The sequence below is a fragment of the Mobula hypostoma genome, chromosome 20 (genome assembly GCF_963921235.1).
Source record: "Mobula hypostoma chromosome 20, sMobHyp1.1, whole genome shotgun sequence".
NCBI lineage: Eukaryota > Metazoa > Chordata > Chondrichthyes > Myliobatiformes > Myliobatidae > Mobula > Mobula hypostoma.
Genome location: NC_086116.1, coordinates 19,986,554 through 20,013,884, shown reverse-complemented (window position 1 = coordinate 20,013,884; position 27,331 = coordinate 19,986,554). Strand labels below are relative to the sequence as shown.

The window sequence follows — 27,331 nt, the reverse complement described above, 5'->3', positions numbered from 1 at the left end:
TGTATTTTATTGACATATCAAGATATGTATCACTGAGAAATCACATAAGCCAGTCATTTATACATTTTTTCAGTTAATAAGACAGAAATTCAAAGATAGAAATAAATAAATGTTGTTGTATTATGAAAGATTTGAAAATGAAGTAATAGTGTTTTAGTGCAGACTTAAAATACCACACAAGCGAAAACCTACTTAATCAGGTAATGCTTTATGTCTGATATGGATCATAAGGGAAACCAAATAGCTACCAACAATCGTCACTTACTTTAACTCAAAAGGAAGAATAAATGTCCAGAGTTTGCAGATCCTAACACATTCATTTATACAAGCCTATCACCTTAAACTTTGCAAGATCCTACTATGAAATAGCATGGCTCCCTCCACAGGCCATCTAGGATGTGAGTGAAAAGGACAAGTCACAATGCATCTTTCAATCAATTCGATGGATGTTTTCTGAAACTTCAGAGATTCAGAAGTCTGAATTAAATAGCGAACTCATTGTCATATCAGAATCATTGAGATAATCAAGTGAGAGGAAAGAAGAAAAAGGAGGATGTTAGATTAAAACAAGGGAAAAAGATGGAAAAAGATTAATATTAATTAAAATTAATATTAAAGATCAAAATTAATAGTTCTCATAACTTGCCAATAATTGAAGGTAGAAGGAATGATTGAGATTCCAAATTTGTAATAGTTGATTGCTCACTGCAGACAAAATGTGTGGATGTAATTCATACTTATCAGTTAAAGGGATAAATCCATATTTTGGTGAATAAAGGGTTTTTCATTAGATGCTAAAGGTAATTCTTCTACACAAATGTGAAAATTACCAGTGCAATGACATATAACTTTATGACTTAATGAGTAGGCACAGTTTCCAAAGGAATTTAAAACCAAATCAGCAGACACGTTATAAACCTGATCAACTGTGGTGACGTGCTATACAAATATGTTTCCTCTCAATGTTTAATCCTCAATAATAAAAAAGGCAGGCTTAAAAATTCAGTAAATATTTATTCATAATGCTGTAAAATCTGTTACCCTGAGAAGTAATATACCTAATCAGTGTTCCAAAGCATTTCTGCTAGGCTTTCATGCACAGTATCAGAACCAGTATGTGGGAGACCTAAGAGTCCGAGCAAATTCTAAATCACTAGAATTCAGAAGCACGGGATCATTTTCCAAATTCTAAATGTTATGTAAATAATCACATGGACATACTGCAGAGAAAGAATTGTTTTCAGAATGAAATCATAAACATGAAGATATAATCTTAATATTTTAACTATAATTTATAGTTCACAATTTTAACTATAAATTACTGTGCCTACAATGTTGCCCTCTATTGCTCATTAAAAGACAATGTTGTTACATCTGTGACATAACTGTTAGCATTTAAAATCATGCTTTCATTACATACTTGTCTCAAAAGGCGATGTAGAAACATCTGTGAAACATGCTTGTTAAATATTTTAACAGCCACTTCTTTTTGTCTGTAAGTTGCCTGGTATACAGATCCAAATCCTCCATCACCTTCAAAACAAAAAAGCTGATTGGCATTTCACTAAGGAAACTGACAAGCTTTTCAAATAAATGTTTCAATGGAATTAATATAAATAATTAAAATTTCCAACTAAAAATTGTTCCTTTTTTGGAAACATTCTTTTCAAAAAATTACTGTTGGGTCAGCCTATCGAGGAACAGGCTAATTAATTTGCTGTGCTAACATTTTCAAAAAGATCTTAATTATTGTGCATCCTATATAAAATACAGATATTGTCTTCAATGCGACTAACAGAATAGTTTATAATTTAAAAAATAAAATTACAAAAATCGATCCTTACCCAACAGAAATTCAGATGAGAGTTCAAGTTCAAGCTGGTTAACATCCAGTACAATATTGTGGGGTAAATCAACCAGAACAAGGTCTGGGGCAATTTGAGAAATTGAAATTTTGTTGCTTCTATCAGTTGGGCAAGTCAAAAAATCTTCTGTAGACAAGAAAACAGCCATTTTGAATATAGTTAAACTTAATACCAAAGACTAATAACTACACTGTAATTTATCATGGAATTTTAACGCCAACTCAAATCTTAAAGATCTAATTCATTTCAAAGTAGTTTAGATCTACGGAGCTCGAGAAAAGCGACGTAATGGACTTCTATGATCATAAACCAGCTAATTGTTTGTTATGTCTCCCCGCTCGCTGTGAAAACGGAAACATCTCTTTCTCCTTTATTAGGGAGAGAGAGAGCCTGTGGTATGTCAAAAACTGAGTGAAACGCAAAGTCTTTGGGGTAATTGCAAGTCTGTGTCTTTACCGTTGCTTTGCTCATGCTTGAGTGCTCGGTGGCGGGTGCCGATGCTTTTTTTGCCGGTGGGGGGGGGGGAGATTGTTGCTTGCTGCTACTTACGCGCGAAAGGGAGGGGAGCGGGGGGGGAGGGACTTTGGGGTTTTAATATTTAACTGTCGTTCAGTCTTCAGGGCACTCCTCTTTTCATGGTTGATTGCAAAGAAATAGCATTTCAGGATGTATATTGTATACATTTTTCTGACAATAAATGTACCTTTGAAACCTTTGATTGTATTTAAGTACCAGATATTGTCACCAAATATTTCTTTAAAATCATGAATGAATCACCTGAACTGGTCAAGTGAGCATTACCATGACTGAAGAGAATTTGAAATAGCTTGGAATCGGATTAGGATTTCTGCCTTGCCTTCCTTACTATTACTAAGTGCTTCTTTGCTTAAAGAATTGGCATATGAATGGAAACTTCTCATGTGACTGCCTCTTTTCCACTACCATTCACAAATCTAAGCTGATCTCTCCCTTCTAAATTATTCATTTCTTAATCCATTATGGTCTGTCAGTAAAAAAAAAAGATTGATTCAGATGCAGATTGTCTGTTTTGTGATGCAGACTTCATCTTATTATGGACAAATTGATATCTTCCCTGAAATATGCCAGGGCAAACAACCATTCCTTCATTTCATAGAATTTTAAAGCAGTATGCTTTATTTTGACTTCCCAACAAAATTTTACTCTTTGTAAAATTCTACTCTATTTGTCAGATCTTCTCCTATTCATTTAAGCCATATATCCTTTTGTAGTTCTCTCATGCCCTCTTCACATCTGGGCTACTTACCATTCTTCATGTCACCAGTAAATGCAGAAGCATACATTGAGGGTCTGCACCAAAGCAATTCTTATAAAGTATAAAAAGTTGAAGTCTCGGCATTGATTCCTGTTGTACACCATTCATTATATCTTGCCAACTAGAAAAAAAAACTTGCCCCTATTTTCTATTTCTCAACTCAGCAATTTTTTTTTAAACAGAATCAGAATTCAGGTTTAATATTACTGGCATATGTTGTGAAATTTGTTCTTTGCTACAGCAGTACAATGCAATACATAATAATAGAGAAAATAAAAGTGCGAATTAAAGTGTATATGTATTATATATACAATATACATATTAAATAGTTGAACTAAATAAGTAGTGCAGAAATAAAAATTTTTAAAGTAGTGAGGTAGTGTTCATGGGTTCGAAGTCTATTCAAAAATTGGATGTCAGCAGGGAAGAAGCTGTTCCAGGACCACTGAACGTCCATAAGCTTCCTCTGATACCTTGAGCTTTTATTTTCAGCAATCAGTTTGATGCAACACTTTTTGGAAAACAAATTATCACACATCTGTAGCAACACACACAAAATGCTGGAGGAACTCAGCGCGCCAGGCAACATATAGGGAAATGAATAGATAGCCAACATTTCAGGCTGAGACCCTTCTTCAGGACTGAGAAGGAAAGGGGAAGCTACCAGAATAAAAAGGTGGAGGAAGGGGCAGGAAGGTGATAAGTAAGCCAGGTGGCTGGGAAAGGTCAAAGGCTAGAGAAGAAGGAATTTGATAGGAGAGGAGAATGGACCATAGGAGAAAGGGAAGGAAGAGGGGACCCAGTGGGAAGTAATAAGCAGGTGAGGTAAAGGTCAGAAGGGGGATTAGAAGGGGGAGGGGGAAATGTGTTTATCACAAGAAGAAATATATGTTCATGCCATCAGGTTGGAGGCTATGCAGACGAAATGTATGGTGTTGCTCCTCCACCCTGAGGATGGCCTCATTTTGGCAGAAGAGGAGACCATGGAGTGACATGTCGGAACGGGAATTGGAATTACAATGTTTGGCCACTGGGAAGTTCAGCTTCTGGTGGATGGTGTGGAGGTGTCCAACAGAGTAGGCCCCCAATTTATGTTGAGTCGCACCAATGTGGCAGAGGCTGCATTGGGAGCAGTGGCACATTCGCAGGTTAAGTGTTGCCTCACCTGGAAGGGCTGCCTGGGGCCCTGAATGGAGGTGAGAGAGGTGATGTATGGGCAGGTGTAGTATTTAGGCCACTTGCAGGGATAAGTGCTGGGAGGGAGATTAATGGGGAGGGACAAATAGACAAAGGAATCATGGAGGGCAGGAGCAATCCCTGCTGAAAGTGGAGGGTTGGGTTGATGGGGGGGGGGGAACGTAAGGATATGGTTCTCCTTTCTTATTGCACCTATTAGTTCTTTGAAGAACTCCAATAAATTAGTCAACCATGATTTACCTTTTATACTATTAGGAATAATGTGAAAGGTAAATTAAGAATAATGGAGTTGCCTTTCATATTTTACAAATGTCACTGAACAATTTTGCTCATCACATTGGTGCAGAAAACCAACTCAAATAAGACTCATCTTCCCTCTCCCCTGGCCTCACCCATCACCCGCCAGCTTGTGCGCCTCCCTATCCCGCCACCTTATGCTGGTTTATGTCCACTTCCTTTCCAGTCGGGTTGACGAGTCTTGACCCAAATATTGACTGTTTATTTCCTGCCATAGATGATGCCTGACCTGATGATTCTGACATTATTTTGTGTGCGTTACTCAAGATTTCCATTAGTTGCAGAATCTGTTATGTCTCAGATAAGATCAAGATGGCGACACAAGGGACTGCAGATGCTGGATCACAATTATTTCCCAAATTGTTAATAAAATACTGTGACTTGAATGCATGAGCACAAATACATAATTGTAATGCATACTAATACTTTCAATTCACCATTTCAAACAGCCTACATTATTATAATCAGTAGTTATTCCAACTTACCAAAGAAATCCACAGTTAACTCTAAGCATAATGGAAGCTACAATTGGAAGATTTATATTTCACCAACTAATCACTATTCAGATGTTACATAGAAATGAATACCTGTTTCTGCCACTTCTAATAAATCATCCAGTAGAATTCGCTGACATTCTTGACCATTTTCAAAGCTATACATGGCATACTTCTTCAAAAGAGTCCCTCCTTCACCATTTATATCAGTCTCCAGTAGGCCTGGAAACCACTCTTCCAGCAGGGAATCAATGTGATCCACAATCTGGCCCAACAGAATGTACCCTGATTGTTTAATGCAATAGAAACAAGGTAATAATTTTGTCATTACAATAATGAGCAATAAGTAAGTTAATTGGTCATAGTAAATTGTCCTGTGATTAGGCTAGGATTAAATTGGGGAATTGCTGGCTGGTGTAGCTCAAAGGGCTGGAAGGGCCTATTCCATGCTGTATCTCAACGAATAAATATTTTGTTGAATTTTCAGCACTATCTTGCTGTGTAGTCAATTTTTTTGTTCAACTTGCATACAAATCAAATAGAACTAGTTATAAAACAACCTGGACAAGATTAACACCTTCAAAGTTCTTTAATTACAGAACTGATATATTAATGACATTGACTTAAAGGTAAGAAATGTATTAGAGAGATTTGCAAATGACCTAACACTAAATCACTGCAGGGTTAGCAGCAGGAAAACTTCCGTTGTACAAATACATGATAGTTTAATCAGTTAATCAGAAAAGTAGCAAGTACAATTTAATCTGGTCAACTGTGAGGCACTACATTTGGAGAGGTGCAGAAAAGCAAGGGAATTTTAACGTAGATGGAGATACTGAGTGGTGTGCAGGGACAAATTGATAATGGAATGTACTTCCATAAATCCACAAATATATATGGTCAGATCAATGGATAAAAATGCAAAAGGGATGTTTTATTAATAGAGACAAAGACTATAAAATACAGAGATTAAAATACAGCCACAGATGAAAAAGAAACTCTAGTTGGACTGCAGTTTGAGAACTAAATGCAGTTCTGGACATGACATTCCAGGAAAGATGCTTCCTTGCAATCACCATGATTCTTTTTGATCTCTTCTCCTTTCCCCCTTCTGTGCAACATAAAATATTTTCCAATTCTTTTTGCTCTTTTAAAAGGTAATCAAAACAGAAAAACATCCCCCTCTCCCCACAGAGGTTTACTGCCCCTGCTGAGTATTTCCTTTAACTTCTTGTGGGTTCTTTTTCAGATTTCGACCATTTGCAGATTTTCATTTTCAAAGTTCAGGAGTATTTTTAATGGAGCTCAGAGTACATAGGAATAATGTTTCTCCCTTAAGAGTGAGATCAAAAAGCAGAAAGCATGTTCTTGCATTAATTGGTAGGTTTGAAGAGGTAAAGTGTGAAAGAGTGGAGGTGAGGAACTTTGTTATACTTCATTGATGACAGTGATTTGAAATACAGACCTTCAATGAATGTTAAATGCAGAAACTCTCAATGCATTTAAAAAGTACTTTTTGTGTGTTTAAACTGCTTAAATTACAAGGTTACAGACCAAGAAGTTGATCACTTGGAAAGAGTCTTTGAAAGTGAGTCTGGAGATTGCAGAATTAGTTCAGAGTAGTGGTAAATTAAGTTATCCACACTGATTCAGGGGCCTGATAGTTGTAGGATAATAACTGTTTATGAACCTAGTGGTGTTATGGCCTAAACCCCAAAAGATCCCTCCTGTCCACTGATATTAATGAGAAAAGGGCATGGCCTGGCTGGTGAGGGCCTTTGAAGGTGGTTGCTCTTTTTTTTGTAGCAGTGGTGTCATAAATGTTTTATGGTTCTAGTGTGTATTAGGGGAACCTCAAATTGGCGAAGTATTTCCTACTAGAGCTACATTCATACATCTAAAAAAAATCTGTTTATAATTTGTTAATATTACTGTTTCATACAACTTATTTTCAAATTCCTTCACTGAATAAAGGCTTAGTGTGCAGGATCAACATTTATTTGCTGATTGGTAGGAGGCAGTGAGTGGGAATAAAAGGATCCTTGTCTGGTTGGCTGCCAGTGACTCGTGGTATTCTGCAGGGAACGGTGTTGGGGCCATTCTTTTTATTCTGTATATAAATGATTAAGATGATTGTACAGATGGCTTTGTTGCCAAGTTTGCAGATGAACTGAAGATTCATGGAGGGGCAGGTAGTGTTGAGGAAACAGGTAGGATGCAGAAGGACTTAGACCAGACATCCCACCTTTCCCGGAACTTCCGGGAGTCTCCCGCATATTAATAGTGGCTCCCTGATGCCCGCAAATTATATACAATATCACGGAAATCAATTTTTTTGACAGCGAGCAAGAGAAAAAGCAAGCGAGAGCACGCGAGCGATGAGAGAGAGAGAGCGTGCGAGTGAGAAAGAGCGAGAGCGCGCCATTGCAGAGTGTTCCAAAAAAATATAAAACGTACGTCACCCCAGACTACACTAAAGTGTACCCCTGCCTAATAGGGGTCAAAATAATGACAGTGTTGCTCGCTGCACTGTTTGCAACAGTGACTTTTCTATTGCCCATGGTGGGTTAAGACTGTAAAAGACATGTTGAGGTGAGTTTAACAGGTGTCATTCATTCATTAGTATAGCTAACGTTACTTAAACTAGCTGGCTGGCTGCTAAGGAGCTACTCTATTACAGACATCCCACCTCTCCCGGGTAGCAAATTGATGGTGCTACCTCCTTGAAATGAGTTTTTACACGGTGGGATGTCTGACTTAGACAGATTAGGAGAATGGGCAAGAAAGTGGCAAATGAAATACAATGTTGGAAAATGTACTTCCGTAGTAGAAATAAATATGCGGACTATTTTCGAAACAAGGAGAAAATCCAGGAATCTGTGATGCAAAGGGACTTGGGAGTCATTGTGCAGAACACCCTTAAGGTTAACTTGCAGGTTGAGTCAGTGGTGAGGAAGGCAAATGCCATGTTAGCATTCATTTCAAGAGGTCTAGAGTACAAGAGCAAGGATGTGACGCTGAGGCTTTAAAAGGCACTGGTGAGGCCTCACCTTGAATATTGTGAACAGTTTTGGACCCTTCAGCTTAGAAAAGATGTGCTGGCATTGGAGGGGGTCCAGAGACGGTTCACAAGGATGATTCCAGGAATGAAAGTGTTATCATTCGAGGAACATTTGATGGCTCTGGGTCTGTACTTGCTGAAATTCAGAAGGATGACGGGGGGATCTCATTGAAACTTTTCGAATGTTAAAAGGCCTAGACAGAGCAGATGTGGAAAGGATGTTTCCCATGGTGGGAGAGTCTAGCACAAGAGGGCACAACCTCAGGATAGAGGGGCGCCCTTTCAAAACAGATGTGGAGAAATTTCTTTAGCCAAAGGGTGGTGAATTTGTGGAATTTGTTGACACATGCAGTTGAGGAGGCCAGGTCGTTCGGTGTATCCAAGGCAGAGATTGATAGGTTCTTGATTGGATGTGGCATGAAAGGTAATGGGGAGGAGGCCAAGAATTGGGGTTGAGGAGGAGATAAAAAAAAAGGATCAGCCATGATTGAATGGTAGAGCAGACTCGATGGGCCAGATGGCCTAATTCTGCTCCTTTGTCTTGTAATCTTATTGTCCATCTTCTTTGCCCTTGAATTGGATAGCTGGATAGACCACTTCAGGGTCAATTACAAACTAGGGAGACGTTCCACATGAAGATGAAAGATTCCTTTCCCTAACAAACATTAGAAAGGGAGATGTGTTTTTAGAACAATCTAAGTTTTCATGGCTAATATTATTTATGCCATCTTTTTATTCCAGGTTGTTTAATGTTTGATTGTGTTATTATTAGTCCAGAAGCACATTGAAATGAAATGGTAATGTATAAATATAATTTGAACATTTTATATCCACCCTGGGATACAAATTATAATAAATTTGAATACTCGTTTCTAAAATAGCTGCTTACCTTTCTTGGAGCACGGAACAGTTATTCTGAGAACACTCTCTAGTTTATGATGCAATGTAGCTGAGTCTACCAGGCAATAGACTTCTGGTGACCACATCAGGTAGATCCCATGTCTCCAATATGTTTTATTGGAACGTAGAGGCTTCTCTTCATCTGCCACAAAATAATTTCCTTTAGCTTGAAATAAATTTGCTCCAGACATCAATAATACGGTCGTACGTTAATCATGTTTTTCACTGTTTTATTTATTACATTCAGTCACCAGACCCTTCATTTTCTTAATTAGGAAATGGTCCACTGGGTTATCAATTTAATATTTATCCAGGAAGGTTAAGACATTTCAGAATAATTGCGTTTACATTCCTAATGCTTTTGATTATTGTAGTAACATGATTATCAGATGAGATTATTAACAAAGGCTAAGGTATCAAAATACTTGAATAAAACAAATACCAAATTATCAACACTGATAGGAAGTACTACGCTGCGGGGAAATATTGATAACAAAACTTCCCTTTAAATGGAAGCAATTATTTTTAATGAAATTAATGTCTTGTTTTAAAATGACATAAATCGTGCTCCCTCTGGACTAGTTTTCACTCCTAATTCCCACTATCTATTATCTAAATCCCACAATCCCACTATATATTAATTGAGTATATAATCAAAAGGTAAAAAGTAGTTACCATATCTACGAAGCAAACAAGCTGAAACCTCAATTAGCCTGTGAATAAGTCTAGACCAGAATCCCATTGGAAAGTACGGTGCTTCATAAACTCTTACGATCAGTTCAGAGTTTTCACGGTGTGGAAGTTCAATTACAGGTCTCTGATCAGGTAAGCTGCAACAAAAAGTAAGAAGTATGTTATAAAATGTCTACAACACATAAGTTATACTGAAAGATAGTTTTAGAAACAAGGCACTTGGTGAAATAAACACAAGTGCAAAATTAACATTTTATTTATTAAGGTTTAATGATATCCCAGATGGAAGAAAGGTAATTGCAAGGTTACAAAAACTACAGCACCATGATAAAAATCTGTTTGTAGTAAGGAATTAGACATTTATCTCAATCAATTTCTTACCTACAAGAAGCACATCAAAAGGAGATTGAGGTATTAATATTTAATCCCACTAAATTTGTGTGCGAGTACTCTTAAATTTCCAAGAAATCTATGACATTCACTCCATTCACTTTCATTTATATTTCATTTGGAACAGAAAACTAATGTTGAACCACACATGTACAGTGTTATAGCATTACATTTTGCCTTTCATCCAATATTTATACAATTGATAATTTCTGAATTCATCACAAGTAATGGTCTTTGGACTGAGAGGTACCTGCTTGGAATAAGTAGTTGTTGTCCTCCTAAAGGCAGTGCAATCTGAAATTTTTCTAGAAGTCTTATGCATTGTGGTATGTAATTTTGAGGAAAATTGTTTTCTTGTGAGAGAAACTTCTCGACATCAGATTGATAAATAATACCACAAGGATGCTTTGGAAAGCATGATGCTTTAATAGTTGAAATCTATTTTCAAACAAAACACACAAAATTGATACTTATTCTTACAGTAGTTATATAGCAAATCTTGTTTCAATTTCAAACAAATAAAGGATAAATTAGATCAAAACTGCTGTTTTATTTCTTGAAGATTTTCACCACAGAACTTCTGACAAATGAGACATCACATATACATTTCTGACTGACCTCTCGAGATATATTCGTTGAATCAAAGTGGAGTTATTCAGATATTTTAAGAAGGATTTCTAAATGTTGAAAAGGCTCCATTCTGAATATTTCTCTATAATTTCTGGACAATAAAATGCATCACAATAACTTACAAATATTGGAAAACATTGTAACACTCTGTTTTCCAAGTGTTTATTTTAGTGTACTTTTATTGCATATCAAGTGTTTATTCAGGTGTTTACAATGCCTTTGCTATGCATTAAGTGTCTGTTATTGAGTGTGTAGGGATTCCTATGGTATTTCACTATGTAACCATTGATTCATTAGTTAGAATGAAACCTGTGTACTTTTAACCCCTTGAGAAAGGAATGTAGCCAAGTGAGAGAGATAAGAGTAACTGAGTTATTAGCTAGAGTGAAACTTACAGCGGTATGCTAATGCGAGAAGGAGGGCTATAAAGAATGCTGTGTGAAAAAATAGGCAGGCATTCAGTAGCGGGCATCCAGAGGCTAGCCCACTGACTGTCTCAGCTTTGGTTTGCAAATTAAAGTTTAAACATTTCTTGAAGAATCTTTGGCGTCTCCTTGTCCTTTGTAAAACCACGACACAAACAAATAATCCTCCATTTGATTGCATGATAAGCAAATAAGCGCTTTGAAAAATAAAAATAATATTCAAGTTATTGTGTGTTTTTCCTTTCCACAGCATCATTCAGTGAGAATACAGGACCTTTAGCCTACTGAGAGTCCACACGTAGCCACTGGATTACACTAATCCAATCTTTGATTTACCTCACAATTCCATCAACACCTCCAGATTCTACCACCCAACTGCACATTCAGAAATTTACGGTAGCCAATTAGCCTATTGATCTGCATGTTAATGGGTTGTGGGACGAAACCAGAGCATCCAAAGAAAATGCATGCTGTCAAAGGGAGAATGCATAAAATCTACAGAGACAGCACAGGATGTCAGGATTGAACCTGCATTGCTGAAACGGCATGGCAGCAGCTCTATCAGCTGTGCTTGAAAAAATTCCCATCGTTTTAGTTACGTCAGCTTTTACAAATAAAATTATGCTGATACTTTCTTAAAATCCAAGTCCATCAAATAACATTGCACAGATAGAATTCATCAAGTGTTTCAGGTGAAGAGGCAGACAAAAAAAACACAAGATTTAAGATAGTCATTATTCATTGTACAACAATTTTGGGAAAAAATTGTCGTAAGATTTTACCTGTGCAATTGTTTTACACAACCATTGTGGATCTATAAAATAAAGATCCCGTAACTCAAGAGCGGGGTCACAAAAATGCTGTAGCACACCTGCAAGAAACAAAATCATTGGTCAATAGCATAACATCAACCAAAATACAAACTTTTTATGAAAGGTGAATGGAACTTCTGTGCACCAAATTATATTACTTTTCTCCCTCCCAGTATAATGACTTTCTTTCAAGGCTTTGTATTTCATGGAGCAACATTATCAATATCATTCCTTTAAGTTTTTAAATATACTTCACAGCTAATTGTCTCCAAGGGAAACTCATTAAACTATTTCAGTTTCTGTTGAGTCAATTTTATCTGCATTCTCGTACTGGTATGAACAGTCAAAATGAAAGCGAATAGATTTTTTTGTGTCAGTGATAGTTCCGTTTGATTGATAAAGTCAAAACAAAATATGCCAAGATGCCTCAAATATGTGAAAGGACATCTTGTTGCTGAACTATTAAATGATATTTCAGAAGTCAGCAAAATCTCAGTATTAGCACTAAAAGGAAGTGAGATGCAGTCAGGGGCATGAGGAGAAGAAATTTTGGATTCAGGGGCCTAAACATCTGCAGTTTTGTCTAGTATTGGTGGAGAAAGGGGAAATAAACAGGCTGTGTTCAAGAGATGTGGTTCTTTGAACTGCATATAAAAATCAACATAATTTTGCAATTGGAAATAAATAAAATTTAGTATGGGAGAGGATAAAGGCTCCAAGAGTTTGGATGAACTGAAGATTATGTTGATTGAGATAGGCAAAACATCACAGAAACAGTAAAATCAGAGGTGACAAAAGGCATGAATGAACATGTGAACAACAGATTACATAAGACAGGAGGAGAAAATGAAAGTCAACAGATTTTGTTTTGGGGAAGAAATATGATAAGAACTCAGCTTGGGTTCTACCAGGATACTGTGGTTACAATAGTTCAACCTAAGACGGCATAGTGGCTATGACACTATTAACACTAGCAGAAATGGATAAATAGTTCCACTGTTTTCTAAGTCATATCTAATTTGAGAGTAAAGTAAATACTTAATGGATTCTCTTGAAAATATTAGAGTTCAGATACATAGCAAATAGAATACTTATAGCAGGACAGAAAGTGATGTACAAAACGGGAAATGAAAATAAGTAGATATATTTAATTTGACTGATTCCACAAGAGGCCACCTGTTCCACAGTGTCACTCAATAAAAACAGAAAATGCTATAGATCAGCAAGTCAGGCAGCGTCTGTGGTGGGTGGTAAAAACAGAGGTGAAACTTCAAGTCAATTATTGACAATTTATCTGATACAAAGTCATTAATCTCTGTTTCTCTCTCCACATGTGCTGTTGACCAGCTGAGTTTTTCAGCATTTCATTTGTATTTCTGATTTCCTGCATCAGGTGCTCCTTGCTTTTTCATCTTCTCTTTACTTTTATGCATAAAAAACTGCTACCCTAACCTGTACAAAATTAACCAGGCAATGCATTTCTACTTGAAAACAGTAAACATTAAACAAATACCAGAATTCTTGAGGAAGTGAACAGCATGCGGCAGTTCATTTTCATCCAGCTGCAACTGATTTTCTTGAACTATTTCCAACAGCCGCTGCTGCTGAATTACTGGAAATTCCAAAGGGACACTCCTTCGCTCTTGTGTAATCCTCTTTTCCAGCTCCATATATCCCTGTGGGATCAACTGGCCCATTACAGGTTGGTCTCTAATCTGCAAAGATAATATAGGAAAATAGGAATCTTCTTTTAAGCTAAATCAAAGCACATTACTCAAATAACAAAAACTTGGCAATACAAGCAAGGTAGCACTAACGTAGCAATATAAATTTAGTTAGAACTTAGAAACTGGTCCATTTATCGCTAATATTTTCTAAAACTTGCGCTGCAGTTTCTCAGTCTATTCTTCTAACTTTTAGAAATTTAAGTTTGGTACATAATGCAAAGAAGTAGATTCAAACCATGGACTACCAACTGTACAGCAGGCAGTGAAGAAAGCTAATGGCATGCTGGCCTTCAGAACAAGGAGAATTGAGTATAAGAGCAAAGAGGTCCTTCTGCAGCTGTACAGGGCCTTGGTGAGACCACACCTGGAGTACTGTGTGCAGTTTTAGTCTCCAAATTTGAGGAAGGACATTCTTGCTATTGAGAGAGTGCAGCGTAGGTTCACACGGTTAATTCCCGGGATGGCGGGACTGTCATATGTCGCAAGATTGGAGCGACTGGGCTTGTATACTCTGGAATTTAGAAGGCTGAGAGGGGATCTTATTGAAACATATAAGATTATTAAGGGATTGGACATGCTGGAGGCAGGAAGCATGTTCCCGCTGATGCGTGAGTCCAGAACCAGAGGCCACAGTTTAAGAATAAGGGGTAAGTCATTTAGAACGGAGTTGAGGAAAAACTTTTCACCCAGAGAGTGGTGGATATATGGAATGCTCTGCCCCAGAAGGCTGTGGAGGCCAAGTCTCTGGATGCTTTCAAAAAAGAGATGGATAGAGCTCTTAAAGATAGCGGAATCAAAGGCTATGGGGATAAGGCAGGAACTGGATACTGATAGTGGATGACCAGTCATGATCACAGTAAATGGCGGTGCTGGCTCGAAGAGCCGAATGGCCTACTCCTGCACCTATTGTCTATTGTCTATTGTAAAATGACTTATTTTTAATGAGTCACAATGGTTATTTAGGTCCTGCTATCAGGGAATAAAATGGATTTAAACCTTTAATCACAAAGAACACTGTGACAAATAGTGATTCCCAACAAATAAAAACTACACCAGATTATTATTCTCATTGGTTAATTAAACTTAATGATCATCTTTCTTCTTTTGACAATAATTTTGTGTCAAGTAATTTATGTCTGCAAACAGCTGCTGTTAGAACTAAAATGGCTACAGACATATTAGTTTACTGCAGTGATAATTGGAACAAGAAGGGTACGCTTAGGTCTAAGAATCCCAAAGGTGTGTCAGCTCTTTCTGAAGTGGCAACTGAACAACATGGCAGCAGTGCCAAGTGAAGAACAGACTTAGCAGCCAGCCATAACTCCCTCCCGAACCCTAAATTTCTCTAACCCAAGCCCTCTCAGATCCAGCAAACTGTTGTGATGTCAAGAACACAAAACAATGACCTTGATTTAAGGAAAACAACAAACTATAACTAAGTAACATACATCAAAGTTGCTGGTGAACGCAGCAGGCCAAGCAGCATCTATAGGAAGAGGCGCAGTCGACTGGCCTGCTGCGTTCACCAGCAACTTTGATGTATGTTGCTTGAATTTCCAGCATCTGCAGAATTCCTGTTGTTTGCGAACTACAACTAAGTGCTGCTTTTCTCCAACAGCCATTCACTACCTTCAATGTACAAACATGGAGGTTTAGCTGCTAAAGTGTATTCATCACACACTGTAAGCAGGGCCATTTGAGTTACATAACAGAGAAGGAGGGAAACATGTTAAGGGGACAAAGAAGACAGCTTTGTGGTGATCTGGCAGGGGTCAGGGGAGATGTGAAGGGATAGTTGTAGAAGTGTGTGGCAGTGGAAGAGAGAATATGCTTAAGTCAAAGAGAGCAGAATGATTTACCCGCATAGGTAAGGAGAAAAGGGAAGTGAATGTCGGGATTGTTTGGGAAAGTGGTAAGAGAGAGCATCAACAAGTGATGGCAAGATAATTTGTATTTACTTGTATTAACATTAATATTGTTCTTTATCTTCCTTCTCCCCCTCTCCATAAATGGGGTATGAGCAATCTGCTGCAGAGATGAATTTAAGCTTCAATTTTACAGCCACCTCATCATCAGTTATTTTATCTTCTACCTTTCCTATCTCAACCCCATCTCCAAGGGGCAGAACAGTCAAAAGCCACCTTATTTTTTCAAAAACAGAGCTGTATTTTTAAAATCTGTAACAGCACCTTAAATGTCTGTATTTCACTGATAATAGCTCTTCGCAATTTTGTTATCGATTCAGATTCTTCTGTAGCTGTCACAAAATGGAAATCACGAACAGAAGGGAAATCATGATGCCGAATGAATTGCGCCTTGATTCTGGGAATGCAGCTTTGCCAATGCTTTTCATCAGTCTCATCCATATGAGTTCCAACAAGAATTACTGGACAAGATGGGACATGGGCCTATCAGCATAAAAGAAAATTTGTAAACCTTGTTATAAAATAATTATCAACTTCACAATTAGAAACTTATTGAAAAATTCCTTTCTTAGATCTCACATCTAATAACCATCACAAAATATTCCAATACAAAATGATGACATTAAAACATTAAGAAGCTGGAGTGCCAGATTACATAGTTAATAGCAGTAAAACAGAAGGAAACCACTGAAGATCAGCTGTTTATACTGTCTTAAGTACGAAGTAATCTTGGGTCCAAGTCAATAGTTCCCTGAAAATAGTCACACAAGTTGATAGGATGGTAAAGGTGGCCAATGGCATATTGAATTCAAGAGTCAGGAAGTTACATTAAAGCTTAGAAAACCCGGGTTAGGCCATACTGAAGTACTGCATTCAATTCTGGTTGCCCCATTATGGGAAGGATGTGGAGGCTTTGAAATGGGCATAGAAGTGGTTTACCAGGATACCGTTTGGATTAGAGAGCATGTGCTATAAGAGTGGACAAACTTGTGTTGTTTTCTTGACAGTGACAAACGCTGAGGGGAGATCTGAAAGAAATTTATAAAATTATGAGAGGCATAGCTAGAGTAGATCATCATCATCATCATCAGGTGCCGTGCCCAGTTTGAGCTTTGACTGCCATGGCCCACACACTTCTATTTCGGGTCAAGTGGATCAATTCATTGGTATCCATTTCCAGTTCTCTGGCTGCTGTCTCCATCATCATTTGTCTTTGCCTTCCTCTTGCTTTCTTCCCTTCAATCTTTCCCATAATTACCGTGCATTCTAACTCCTCTTTCCTAATCACATGTCCAATGAAGTTACGTTGCCTTTTCATGATCTCATACATTATTACTCTTTTTGTGTTTGCTCTGTTCATGACATTCGCGTTAGATATTTGTTTTGTCCATCATATTCTTTGCATCCTCCTCAAAAACCACGTCTCTGCTGCTACAATTTGTTTACTCATGTTACTAGATATTGTCCAACGTTCTGAGCCATATAACATAACTGGATAAACATAACATCTCAATACTCTGGTTGCCATGCCTAGTTTAGTATTGGTCAGTATACTCTTCATTCTCGTAAAGGTGTCTTTTGCCATCCCTATCTTGCCATCTGATATCACCCAGCTTCCTAAGTAGCAAAAGTTCTGTACTTGTTTTATGTCTTCCCCATTTATTCTCAGCCTGCAGATAGGATTCTCCTTCTTTTTGGATATCACCATACATTCTGTCTTTTTGCAATTGATAGATAGACCCATTTTTGTACTTTCTTCAACAACTATATCAATTAAGTTTTGTAGTTCTTCCTCCGTACTTGCAATTTACACAGAGTTATCTGCATATCTGAAATTATTGATGTTTTCACCGCCAACTTTGATTCCCAAGATGTCTCTTATTTTCTGTAATATTGTTTCACTGTACACACTAAATAAATCAGGGGAGAAAACACACCCTTGTCTAACGCCTCTCTTGATTTTCGTAAACTGAATCACTTCTCCATCTATTCTTACAGTGGCAGTTCGTTCCCAGTACAGATTTCTGATTAGGTGGAGGTCTTTCGAATCTAGATCTAGAGTTTTCTGTAATATTTCAAGTAACTTATTGTGCTTCACTTTATCAAATGCTTTTGTGTAGTCGATAAAACAAACATACAAATCTTTTTGCACTTGAATAGCTCGTTCTGATAGTATCCTTAACATCAATGTTGCATTTCTTGTACCTTTGTCTTTCACAAAACCACATTGTTCTTTGTCTAGTTCAGCTTGCATCTTACTTTTAGCTCTTGTCATCAAAATTCTTAGAAGGTTCTTGGTGATATGACTCATTAAACTTATGGTCCTATGTAATTCACATTCTATTGCTCCAGCTTTCTTAGGAAGAGTGATAAATACGGATTTTTTCATCTCTTCTGGTATTATTCCAGTCTCATAAATGTCATTGACTAAATCAGTAAGTTTTTCAATTCCATAGTCTTCAAGGGCAATAATTTGTTCTATTACTAATTCATCAGGACCTGCTGCCTTTCCTTTCTTCATCTTATTTTTTGCATTACGCACTTCAGATTTTAAAATACTTGGACCTTCAATGTTTTTCTTAATTTCTGGTTTTTCGCCTCGATTGTCTTCAAACAATTCCTGAATATACTCAGTCCATCTGTTCATGATATCATCTTTTTCCATGATAATAGTACCGTCCTTTGCTTTCAAACGTCCACCTGAAGAACAGAGGAGCTTTTTACCAGTGATATTCTTGATTTGTTGATGTAACCTTTTTGGATCACTAATAGGGATTCTTTCTATTTGCTCACATTCCTGGTTTAACCATTCTTCTTTGGCTTCTTGACATAAGCTTTTAACTTTTTTTTAAACTAAGGATTTATCTTCTATAGGATTTGCTTTCTTCCGTCTCCTTTCGTGCGTTAGATTTTTGATTTATATGTCATCCATTTATTCTTTGTGCTTTTTTCTTTTTTAGGAATCACTGACTTTGCTGATTCTACCAAGGCATCCTTTAGAGAGTGAAATTTCATTTCTACATGATTGCTATCATCTTCAATAGATTCTATTTCTAGACCTTGAAATCTATTCCTTACTTCAATTGTAAATTTTTGTCTTAAGTTTACTTCTTTAATTAATTGCAAGTAGTCAAGGGATTGTTCAGGTTTTTGCTTCTTTAGTTTTTTTAAGTTTCACTTTTGCATGACATACTACTGGGTTATGGTCACTATTACAGTCCGCACCTGGATATGTTTTGCATTGAGTCACTGAGTTTCCAAATCTTTGGTTTATAGTAATAAAGTCAATTTGATTTCTAGTGTTATCACCTGGACTTTTCCAGGTCCACAAGTGTCTTGGATGGTTTTCAAAGTAGGTATTGATAATGACCTGATTATTCATCTTGCACCATTCTACCCATTTCTCACCTCATTCACTTCTTTCCCCGAGTCCAAATTTTCCTATGGTATTTCCATCAGAACCTTGTCCTACTTCAGCATTTACATCTCCCATGACAATAACAATATCTTGAAATTTGCATCCATTCTTTGCTTGATCAAGCTCTTCATAGAATTTATCTATATCCTCATTCGTTCCATCTGTTGTTGGTGCATATACCTGTATAATTGCTAAATCAAATGGTTGTCCTCTGAATCTAACAAGGAGCACTCTTTCTGATATTACTCAGTGTCCTAAAACACTTCTTGCCATGTTTTTATCTGTAAGAATTCCTACTCCATTAGTATGGGATGTTCCACAAGAATAAACTAGTGTTTTATTTCTAATCTGACATTTTCCAGCACCTATCCAACGAACTTCGCTAATTCCCATGATGTTAATCTTTAGTCTTTCCGTTTCATTTATCACATTGTCCAATCTTCCTGCTTGATATAGGGTTCTTACATTCCAAGTGGTAACAATTTTCTTTTGTGTTACATGAATTTTATGAGCAGTAGCTTGATGACGGTCGGGGATCCCCTGCTGGCCAGAATCAACCCTACCGAGCGAAACATCTTCAGAATTGTCTTGAAGATCCTCTTGACGCTGTTGTTACGTGATACATTTTGTGAGTTTGACCATGGTTTTCTTAGCAAATAGCAACGGTGGTTTGCTATTGCCTAACGTTGGGCGAACTAAAGAAATCGTCATTTCTCTTCCCAAATGTTCATCCGCCTATACTATAGCCGTTGACATTTGAGGTCATAGCTCATCCGCCTTCTCCGTCATATGTTCAGTTACTGAACCTGCGGATCAGCCATTGGTCTTCGCTCGTACCCTGAGCAGGGACCCTTGCAGGTGCTACCGTTTTGGGTCAGAGCGGCCCTGGGAGCAATGAATGACAAGGGGTAACTCCACTTTCCCCAAAGCTCTGAAAGTTCCCAATCAGAGCCTCATCACCGGTTGCAGTTTAGAGTAGATAGCCCTGTTCATTTATCCCAGGGTTTAAGTGTCTAATACGAAAGGGTATGCATTAAAGGTGTGAGAGGATAAGTTCAAAGGAAATTAATTTTGGGCGCTTTCTTGTATTTTTTTTAAAACAGAGAGTGATAGATACCTGGAATGCACTGACAGGGGTGGTGGAAATGAAATAGACTTTTCGATAGGTGCCAAATATACAGAAAATGGAGGTATATACAGTTTGTGTAGGCAGAAGGGACTGGTTTAATGAGGCGTTATTAGCAAAACAAAACTGTGGGCCAAAGAGTCTATACATCTGCTGTATCTTCTCAGGCTTCTGTGCATGGGTGGTCAAATATGGAAGTCCCAAACCTACAAGGTTGTTCCTCTGTCAGATACTACATGGAGTGCAGTGGCAAGGCCCACTCTCACTGAAATTCCTAATCACTTCTTTGACCCTGTGCTTTGTTTTCAATGCGAATTTTCGGGGACAGAGGGAAAGGTCTTTTTTTAAAATGATATTTACATTGCTCTAGTTTAATGTTTAATTGCTTCCAGTTAACTTTGATGTTGCCATTAGGTGTACCTAGTGTAGAAAATAGATACATACCACTGCCCTACTGAAAAATTACTTAAAGTAGAGTGAATTACAATATCATCAATTTCCAAATTATTTCACACCATTTAACCAGGTATCTACCATCATCCATGCCATTCCCTAAAAAAAGTCTTTATTAGGAGCATTTTTTATAACTTGATCTAATAAGGGGATAATCATTGCTGGGCATTATCAGGTAAAGCAGAGCGTCATGGCATAGTATTGATCAGGGAAATTATTCCCAGGTCTGTGAGAGTACCTACAAAATTGCAAATCATGAGCATTGATGGAAATGCACATCTTTCGGGCATTTTTTTCCATATGGATAGTAATATTATCTTCCATCTTTTCAGATTAAATAGATGAATAGGATTAATTTGAATACTGCAGGCTGACAATACTGAATACAGAGACAGGTACAGTCCCATACCTTTATGTTGAAAAGCCAATGTCTGATAGCATCAATTTCAGCAACTCCTTTACTCAGATTGCAAACAACAAGATAGAGGGCAAGTGGAGACATAAAATGTGGAAATGTGCTGTAGAGTTCTTCTTGGCCTAATGGAAAAGAGGCACCATTAGTTCTTTTATTCTCAATTTATTCTATGAGAATTTGATAGGTGTCACCGCTTTTGCATGAAGTAATGAAATATGTCTATCTCTAAATATGATGTGATTGGCTTCTTGATACATGTTATTTTCTCTAAACATCTCAAATGTCACATTAATAATGAACTATGGAATGCTGTTCGCTGCATAATTTTGTCTACCCATTTTCCACTTTGAGATAGTTTTTATTTTGCAATATGCGTGAGCATCACTGACCAAAACTTAATTCATCTAACTACTTGCTTGTATAAAGGTGCACAAAAAATTATTATCTCAATAACAAAAACATATTTTAAACATTTATGATCCCTGGTACATTTTTCAATTTGCCTCAATATTTAATTTGTGCTACTGTTCTTCAACTTCACAATCACATAAATAATTGAAATAAATGGTTTTTGGGCACATCGTACTTTCTAAATGCTGTCACATTCCAGGGAAAGGACCCATCTAATTATGTTACAACGAAAGCTCAAATAGCTTTTTATGAGTATATAAACAGTCTACAATAATAAGACTGCAATATTGATTGCAATTATTTAATTACAACTTAAAAAAACTTTAAATTATTTCATTCACCTTTTCTTCTAAGCTGCCTGCTTTGAGTTGTAGAAACTGGTTGTGCCAGATTGGGATTTAACATTGAAACATAGAAAACCTACAGCACAATAAAGCCCCTTGGGCCCACAATGCTGTGCCAAACATGTACTTACTTTACAAATTACCTAGGGTTACGTATAGCTCTCAATTTTTCTAATCTTCATGTACCCATCCAGGAGTCTCTATCGTATCTGCTTCCACCACTATTGCCAGCAGCCCTTCCACGCACTCACCACTCTCTGTGTAAAAAAAACTTACCCCTGACATCTCCTTTGTACCTACTTCCAAGCACCTTATAACTGCGCCCTCTCGTGTTAGCCATTTCAGTCCTGGGAAAAAGCCTCTGACTATGCACACGATCAATACCTCTCATCATTTTATACACCTCTATCAGGTCACCTCTCATTCTCCGCTGTTCCAAGGAGAAAAGGCCAAGTTCATTCAACCTATTCTCATAAGGCATGCTCCCCAATCCAGGCAACATCCTTGTAAATCTCCTGTGCACCCATTCTATAGTTTCCACGTCATTCCTGTAGTGAGGTGACCAGAAATGAGCGCAGTACTCCAAGTGGGGTCTGACTAGGGTCCTATATAGCTGTAACATTACCTCTCACCTCTTAAACTCAATACCATGGTTGATGAAGGTCAATGCACCATATGCCTTCTTAACCACAGAGTCAACCTGCACAGCAGCTTTAAGTGTCCTATGGACTCGGACCCCAAGATCCCTCTGATCCTCCACACTGCCAAGAGTCTTACCATTAATACTATATTCTGCCATCATATTTGACCTAACAAAATGAACCACCTCACACTTATCTGGGTTGAACTCCATCTGCCACTTCTCAACCCAGTTTTTGCATCCTATCAATGTCCCGCTGTAACCTCTGACAGCCCTCCACACTATCCACAACACCCCCAACCTTTGTGTCATCAGCAAGTTTACTAACCCATCCCTCCACTTCCTCATCCAGGTCATTTGTAAAAATCATGAAGAGAAGGGGTCCCAGAACAGATTCCCAAGGCACACCACTGGTCACTGACCGCCATGCAGAATATGACCTGTCTACAACCATTCTTTGTCCTCTGTGAGCAAGCCAATTCTGGATCCACGAAGCAATTTTCCCTTGGATCCCATGCCTCCTTATTTTTTCAATAAGTCTTGCATGTGGTACCTTATCAAATGCCTTGCTGAAATCCATATACATCTACTGCTCTACCTTCATCAGTGTGTTTAGTCACATCCTCAAAACATTCAATCAGGCTCATAAGGTACGACCTGCATTTGAAAAAGCCATGCTGACTATACCTAATCATATTATGCCTCTCCAAATGTTCATAAGTCCTGCCTCTCAGGATCTTATCCATAAACTTACAAACCACTGAAGTAAGAAGTTAGTTTTAGTTAGCTTTTCTGATACCCACTAACCTCCAATCACAATTTAAAACGTTAAGAGAACACGATATGTGTAAAAATACATATAAAATAGATCATAACAAATGAGACATCATCTTAAATAAATGGCAGGATTTGAGGCCCCCACTCCTTGATTCTATCATGATACCACCAACTCTTCACCTGAAAGCATCACTAGCTTTTAACCGCAGTCAGTCACAGAGTAATTAAAATGTTACTGGCTCTTCTATGAGGTGAAAACTTAAGTGAACAGCACATTTCAATTAAACAGCTACCACTGCTTTTTGCATGAAGTAATGAATTATATCTATCTCCGCACATGCCGTAATTGGCTTCTCAGTACATGTTACATTCTCTGAACATCTCCAATGACACATTATTAATAAAATATGTGGAATACTGTGCATCCATAGCCCACCTATCCATTTTTGGGAAACCACTGAAGTTAATTTTTTTTTAACATGCTCTGGTTTCTGGATAATGTCTGGCTCAGAAATGAAAACAATATTCAAGCATCAGTACTATGTTGTAGAAAAATTGCTGCTTTGAATCCATTTTTGAAGTCAATTACACCTTTTAATTAACGTAGGTTATTTTGTCCTCAATCCCCACTTAGCACGGTGGGAAATAAAACTATTTTATATCGAAGTTTTAAAACAAAGCAACGTCATTAGGTCAAGTATCAACATTTTGCAGACGTAAATCTTTCTCAATATTACAGCATTTTATGTATTAACATATTTCTCTACTCTTTAAGTGCTGTGGTTAATACAATATCAAGAGGTAAAAAGAAATGGAACCACTTTCTAAAGCAGGAAGTGTGAATCTCATTCCAAAGTAATTTGATTGAACACATACGTAAGGAATTTATTATGGTGATTAATTTCGGATAGTAGTAGATGCTGACATTTGCTCTGGGGCAGCCCTTTCACCAAAGAGTCAAAAGATTCTAGCCTGACTTCACAGACTCAAAAGTATGACAATGCTGGGTACTTTCAAAACTTTGCTTCTGACTACTGTCATGAAAACAACAATCTTTAATCACTATTTGTAAAGCAACAGTGGTAAACAGTTACTTCGTCAATCCTTAAGGCTATGTATCATAATAAAATTAAACAAGAAATTTGGTTTAAAAAAACACATCTATTCCTGCTGCTGTAAAAGATGCCAACACAACAGGGATAAGCAACACTTGCAGTTCAGGGATCTGTTTTTTTAATAGTATTATGAATGTGAAACAATTGGGAGCAAAGGTTCTTGATGTAACAAAACTTAACTATAAGAAGTTAAAAATAATTTTCACTAGCATCATGATGCAGGAAGTTAAAAACAAATCAGGCAACTTACCTGAAAAATCCCAGACATTCAACAAGTATTCCTTTTTCTTCCCGAGTTTGCCTTTTACATGAATTGACCACTCCCTAATATCAATTCCAGTTGTGGATTTCTCTGTTTCAGAATTAGGCCGCTTGCATTTCATCAGTTGCTGAAGCAAAGTGGTTTTACCACTTCCATAATTTCCCACTACCATTAGGTTCATTCTGTAATAAGGCACAGCTTTCTTTAGACGTTGATGTAAAAATCTAAAATAAAAATAAAGCAAATGTTAGGATTTCTGAGAAAAAAAATTGCTAAAACAATTAAATAAAAGACCTGAAATTTTACTTTGGGAAAGAACAAAAACATGATAAGGGTAATCAGGAAGAATAGGTTTTCTCATTGCTCTTCATTTAAAACTTTCAACACATTTCCCCTCCAATATCATGCCAGACTTGTTGGCCTGGTGGGTGGAAAAGCAGACAGGAAATGGCTACCAATTCTGACACTGAAGGAGTTTGCAATGTTGTGGAAATAAGCTGGTACAACTTCAGAGACACTCTCTTGCATATGATTTATACTTGTGCGTACGGGCTACGCCGTAAGCCTGATTTATACTTTTGCATAGCCCTACACCGTAGCGAGCATGCGTAGTGGTGTCTGCGTTGCTCTGCAATTCACTGCCAAAACGCTAGTTGGCGGTGGGGTTTCTATGCCACTGTGTTGAGTTTCTTCATGAGAGATATGGACGAGGAAATGCATTTCAAATATTTTCGGATATCGGCAGGTAGATTTGACGATTTTGTTCATCGACTCCAACCACTTATTTCGCATCAGTGTACAGACATGGTGGAGATAAGCAACCGGAAATGCGTAGGAGGAAATGCAATGCTTCCAAGCAGACCAATCACAGTTGCGGTCTGCGTCGCCGCGACATGTGAGTTACATTTTTGGGGAGGTGCACATCACCCTATGGCATAGGGTACAGCGTAGGATACACAGCACCTACGGCGTACATTTGACACAGAAGTATAAATTGGGCCTAAGTATTCAAATACATTTGAACCTCATGGATTTGACCCAATTTGTGATAAATCCAGAGCAGAAATATCTTGTTTTATGACTTTTTCTAAATGATGGCAATCCATGACAGTGTAACATTCTTCAAGATTACATTGGTGTAGAACCCTAGTTTTTGTGCTCAAATCTCAGTGGTTTGATTTAAAACTACAACAACTCAACAAAAAACTTAAACAACTCTACATTGAAATGAGACTCTGACGTATCTACTTTTTTTAAATGCACAAGTTGCCTGGGCTTTTCTGGACATTACTTGCTTAGTGCTGACAGGTTACTGGTGTTAGTCAACACCTAATAACATCAGACTTGAAGGATTTAATGGCATTCCCTGTTCACATTTTCTGTCCTTCTAATCTAGTATGAAGAACACATGGTAACAGAAACTTAATATCAAACATGTAAACACAAGGAAGTCCTGATAAAGGGTCTCAACACGAAACATCGACAGTACCTCTTCCCATAGATGCTGCCTGGACTACTGCACTCACCAGCAATTTTTATGTGTGTTGATCAAATATGTAACCTACCATCTGCAGACATGACACTCAAAAAACTAGCACAAAGACACCCTCAGCAAATCATGTATTCAACAACCTAAGCGTTCATTCAGCATAATGTTCCTACTTTAAATTCTGGATCTCTTTCCACATTATTCACTGCAAAGGTAAATGTTGTAAACTCTGCAAGAATGTCAAGCTCAGGCCTCAGTGTAGCATGGGATCACTCAAGTCACAGTGCACCATCTGTTTGAATGATCATTGGGAATAGGAGTTTTCTGGTTGTAGTGGTAAAACACACTGAGCATAAGTATCCTGCTCCCCTTCCTTACTCCCCAAAGTCTTCCTATAGGGTAGATTTTCCTGCTGCATTTCCTAGGCAGAAGAACACTTCCGTGACCAGAAACTCCAGTTTCTCTCCTTATATGATTTGAATGAGTAATTTACTTGCCCACTTGTCACTTTCCTCCATTGGAAGTTGGTGTGGGCTGTTTAAAGCTAGGTTTGAGAAATTTGCATTCCTTGTAACTTGAGATGACCACTTTTGTTAATGCACAGGTCAAGTAGACAGGTACTGGAACTCATGTGCAGGCAAAGCAATCTTGGTAGTGTGGAGGAGCAGGGGGATCACGGGGTACATGTCCACAGATCCCTGAAAGTTGCCTCACAGGTGGATAGGGTAGTTAAGAGAGCTTATGGGGTGTTAGCTTTCATAAGTCAAGGGATAGAGTTTAAGAGTCGCGATGTAATGATGCAGCTCTATAAAACTCTGGTTAGGCCACACTTGGAGTACTATGTCCAGTTCTGGTCACCTCACTATAGGAAGGATGTGGAAGCATTGGAAAGGGTACAGAGGAGATTTACCAGGATGCTGCCTGGTTTAGAAAGTATGCATTATGATCAGAGATTAAGGGAGCTAGGGCTTCACTCTTTGGAGAGAAGGAGGATGAGAGGAGACATGATAGAGGTGTACAAGATAATAAGATGAATAGATAGAGTGGATAGCCAGTGCCTCTTCCCCAGGGCACCACTGCTCAATACAAGAGGACATGGCTTTAAGGTAAGGGGTGAGAAGTTCAAGGGGGATATTAGAGGAAGGTTTTTTACTCAGAGAGTGGTTGGTGC

General features: G+C 37.8%; 1 protein-coding gene across 2 annotated transcripts in view; it reads right to left on the bottom strand.

Annotated features, from left to right (window-relative positions):
- Positions 1–27,331, bottom strand: part of lrrk2 (leucine-rich repeat kinase 2) — a 140,734-nt gene that overhangs the window by 38,193 nt on the left and 75,210 nt on the right. For both annotated transcript variants that reach the window (XM_063072493.1, XM_063072494.1), the window contains exons 29-39: positions 24,660–24,895; positions 21,117–21,244; positions 15,975–16,193; positions 13,572–13,773; positions 12,029–12,117; positions 10,442–10,629; positions 9,784–9,938; positions 9,098–9,250; positions 5,241–5,432; positions 1,845–1,991; positions 1,421–1,533 (exon numbers count right to left, since the gene is read on the bottom strand). In XM_063072493.1, the coding sequence (XP_062928563.1) occupies positions 1,421–1,533; positions 1,845–1,991; positions 5,241–5,432; positions 9,098–9,250; positions 9,784–9,938; positions 10,442–10,629; positions 12,029–12,117; positions 13,572–13,773; positions 15,975–16,193; positions 21,117–21,244; positions 24,660–24,895 (1,822 nt within the window). The remainder of the gene's footprint in view (positions 1–1,420; positions 1,534–1,844; positions 1,992–5,240; positions 5,433–9,097; positions 9,251–9,783; positions 9,939–10,441; positions 10,630–12,028; positions 12,118–13,571; positions 13,774–15,974; positions 16,194–21,116; positions 21,245–24,659; positions 24,896–27,331) is intronic.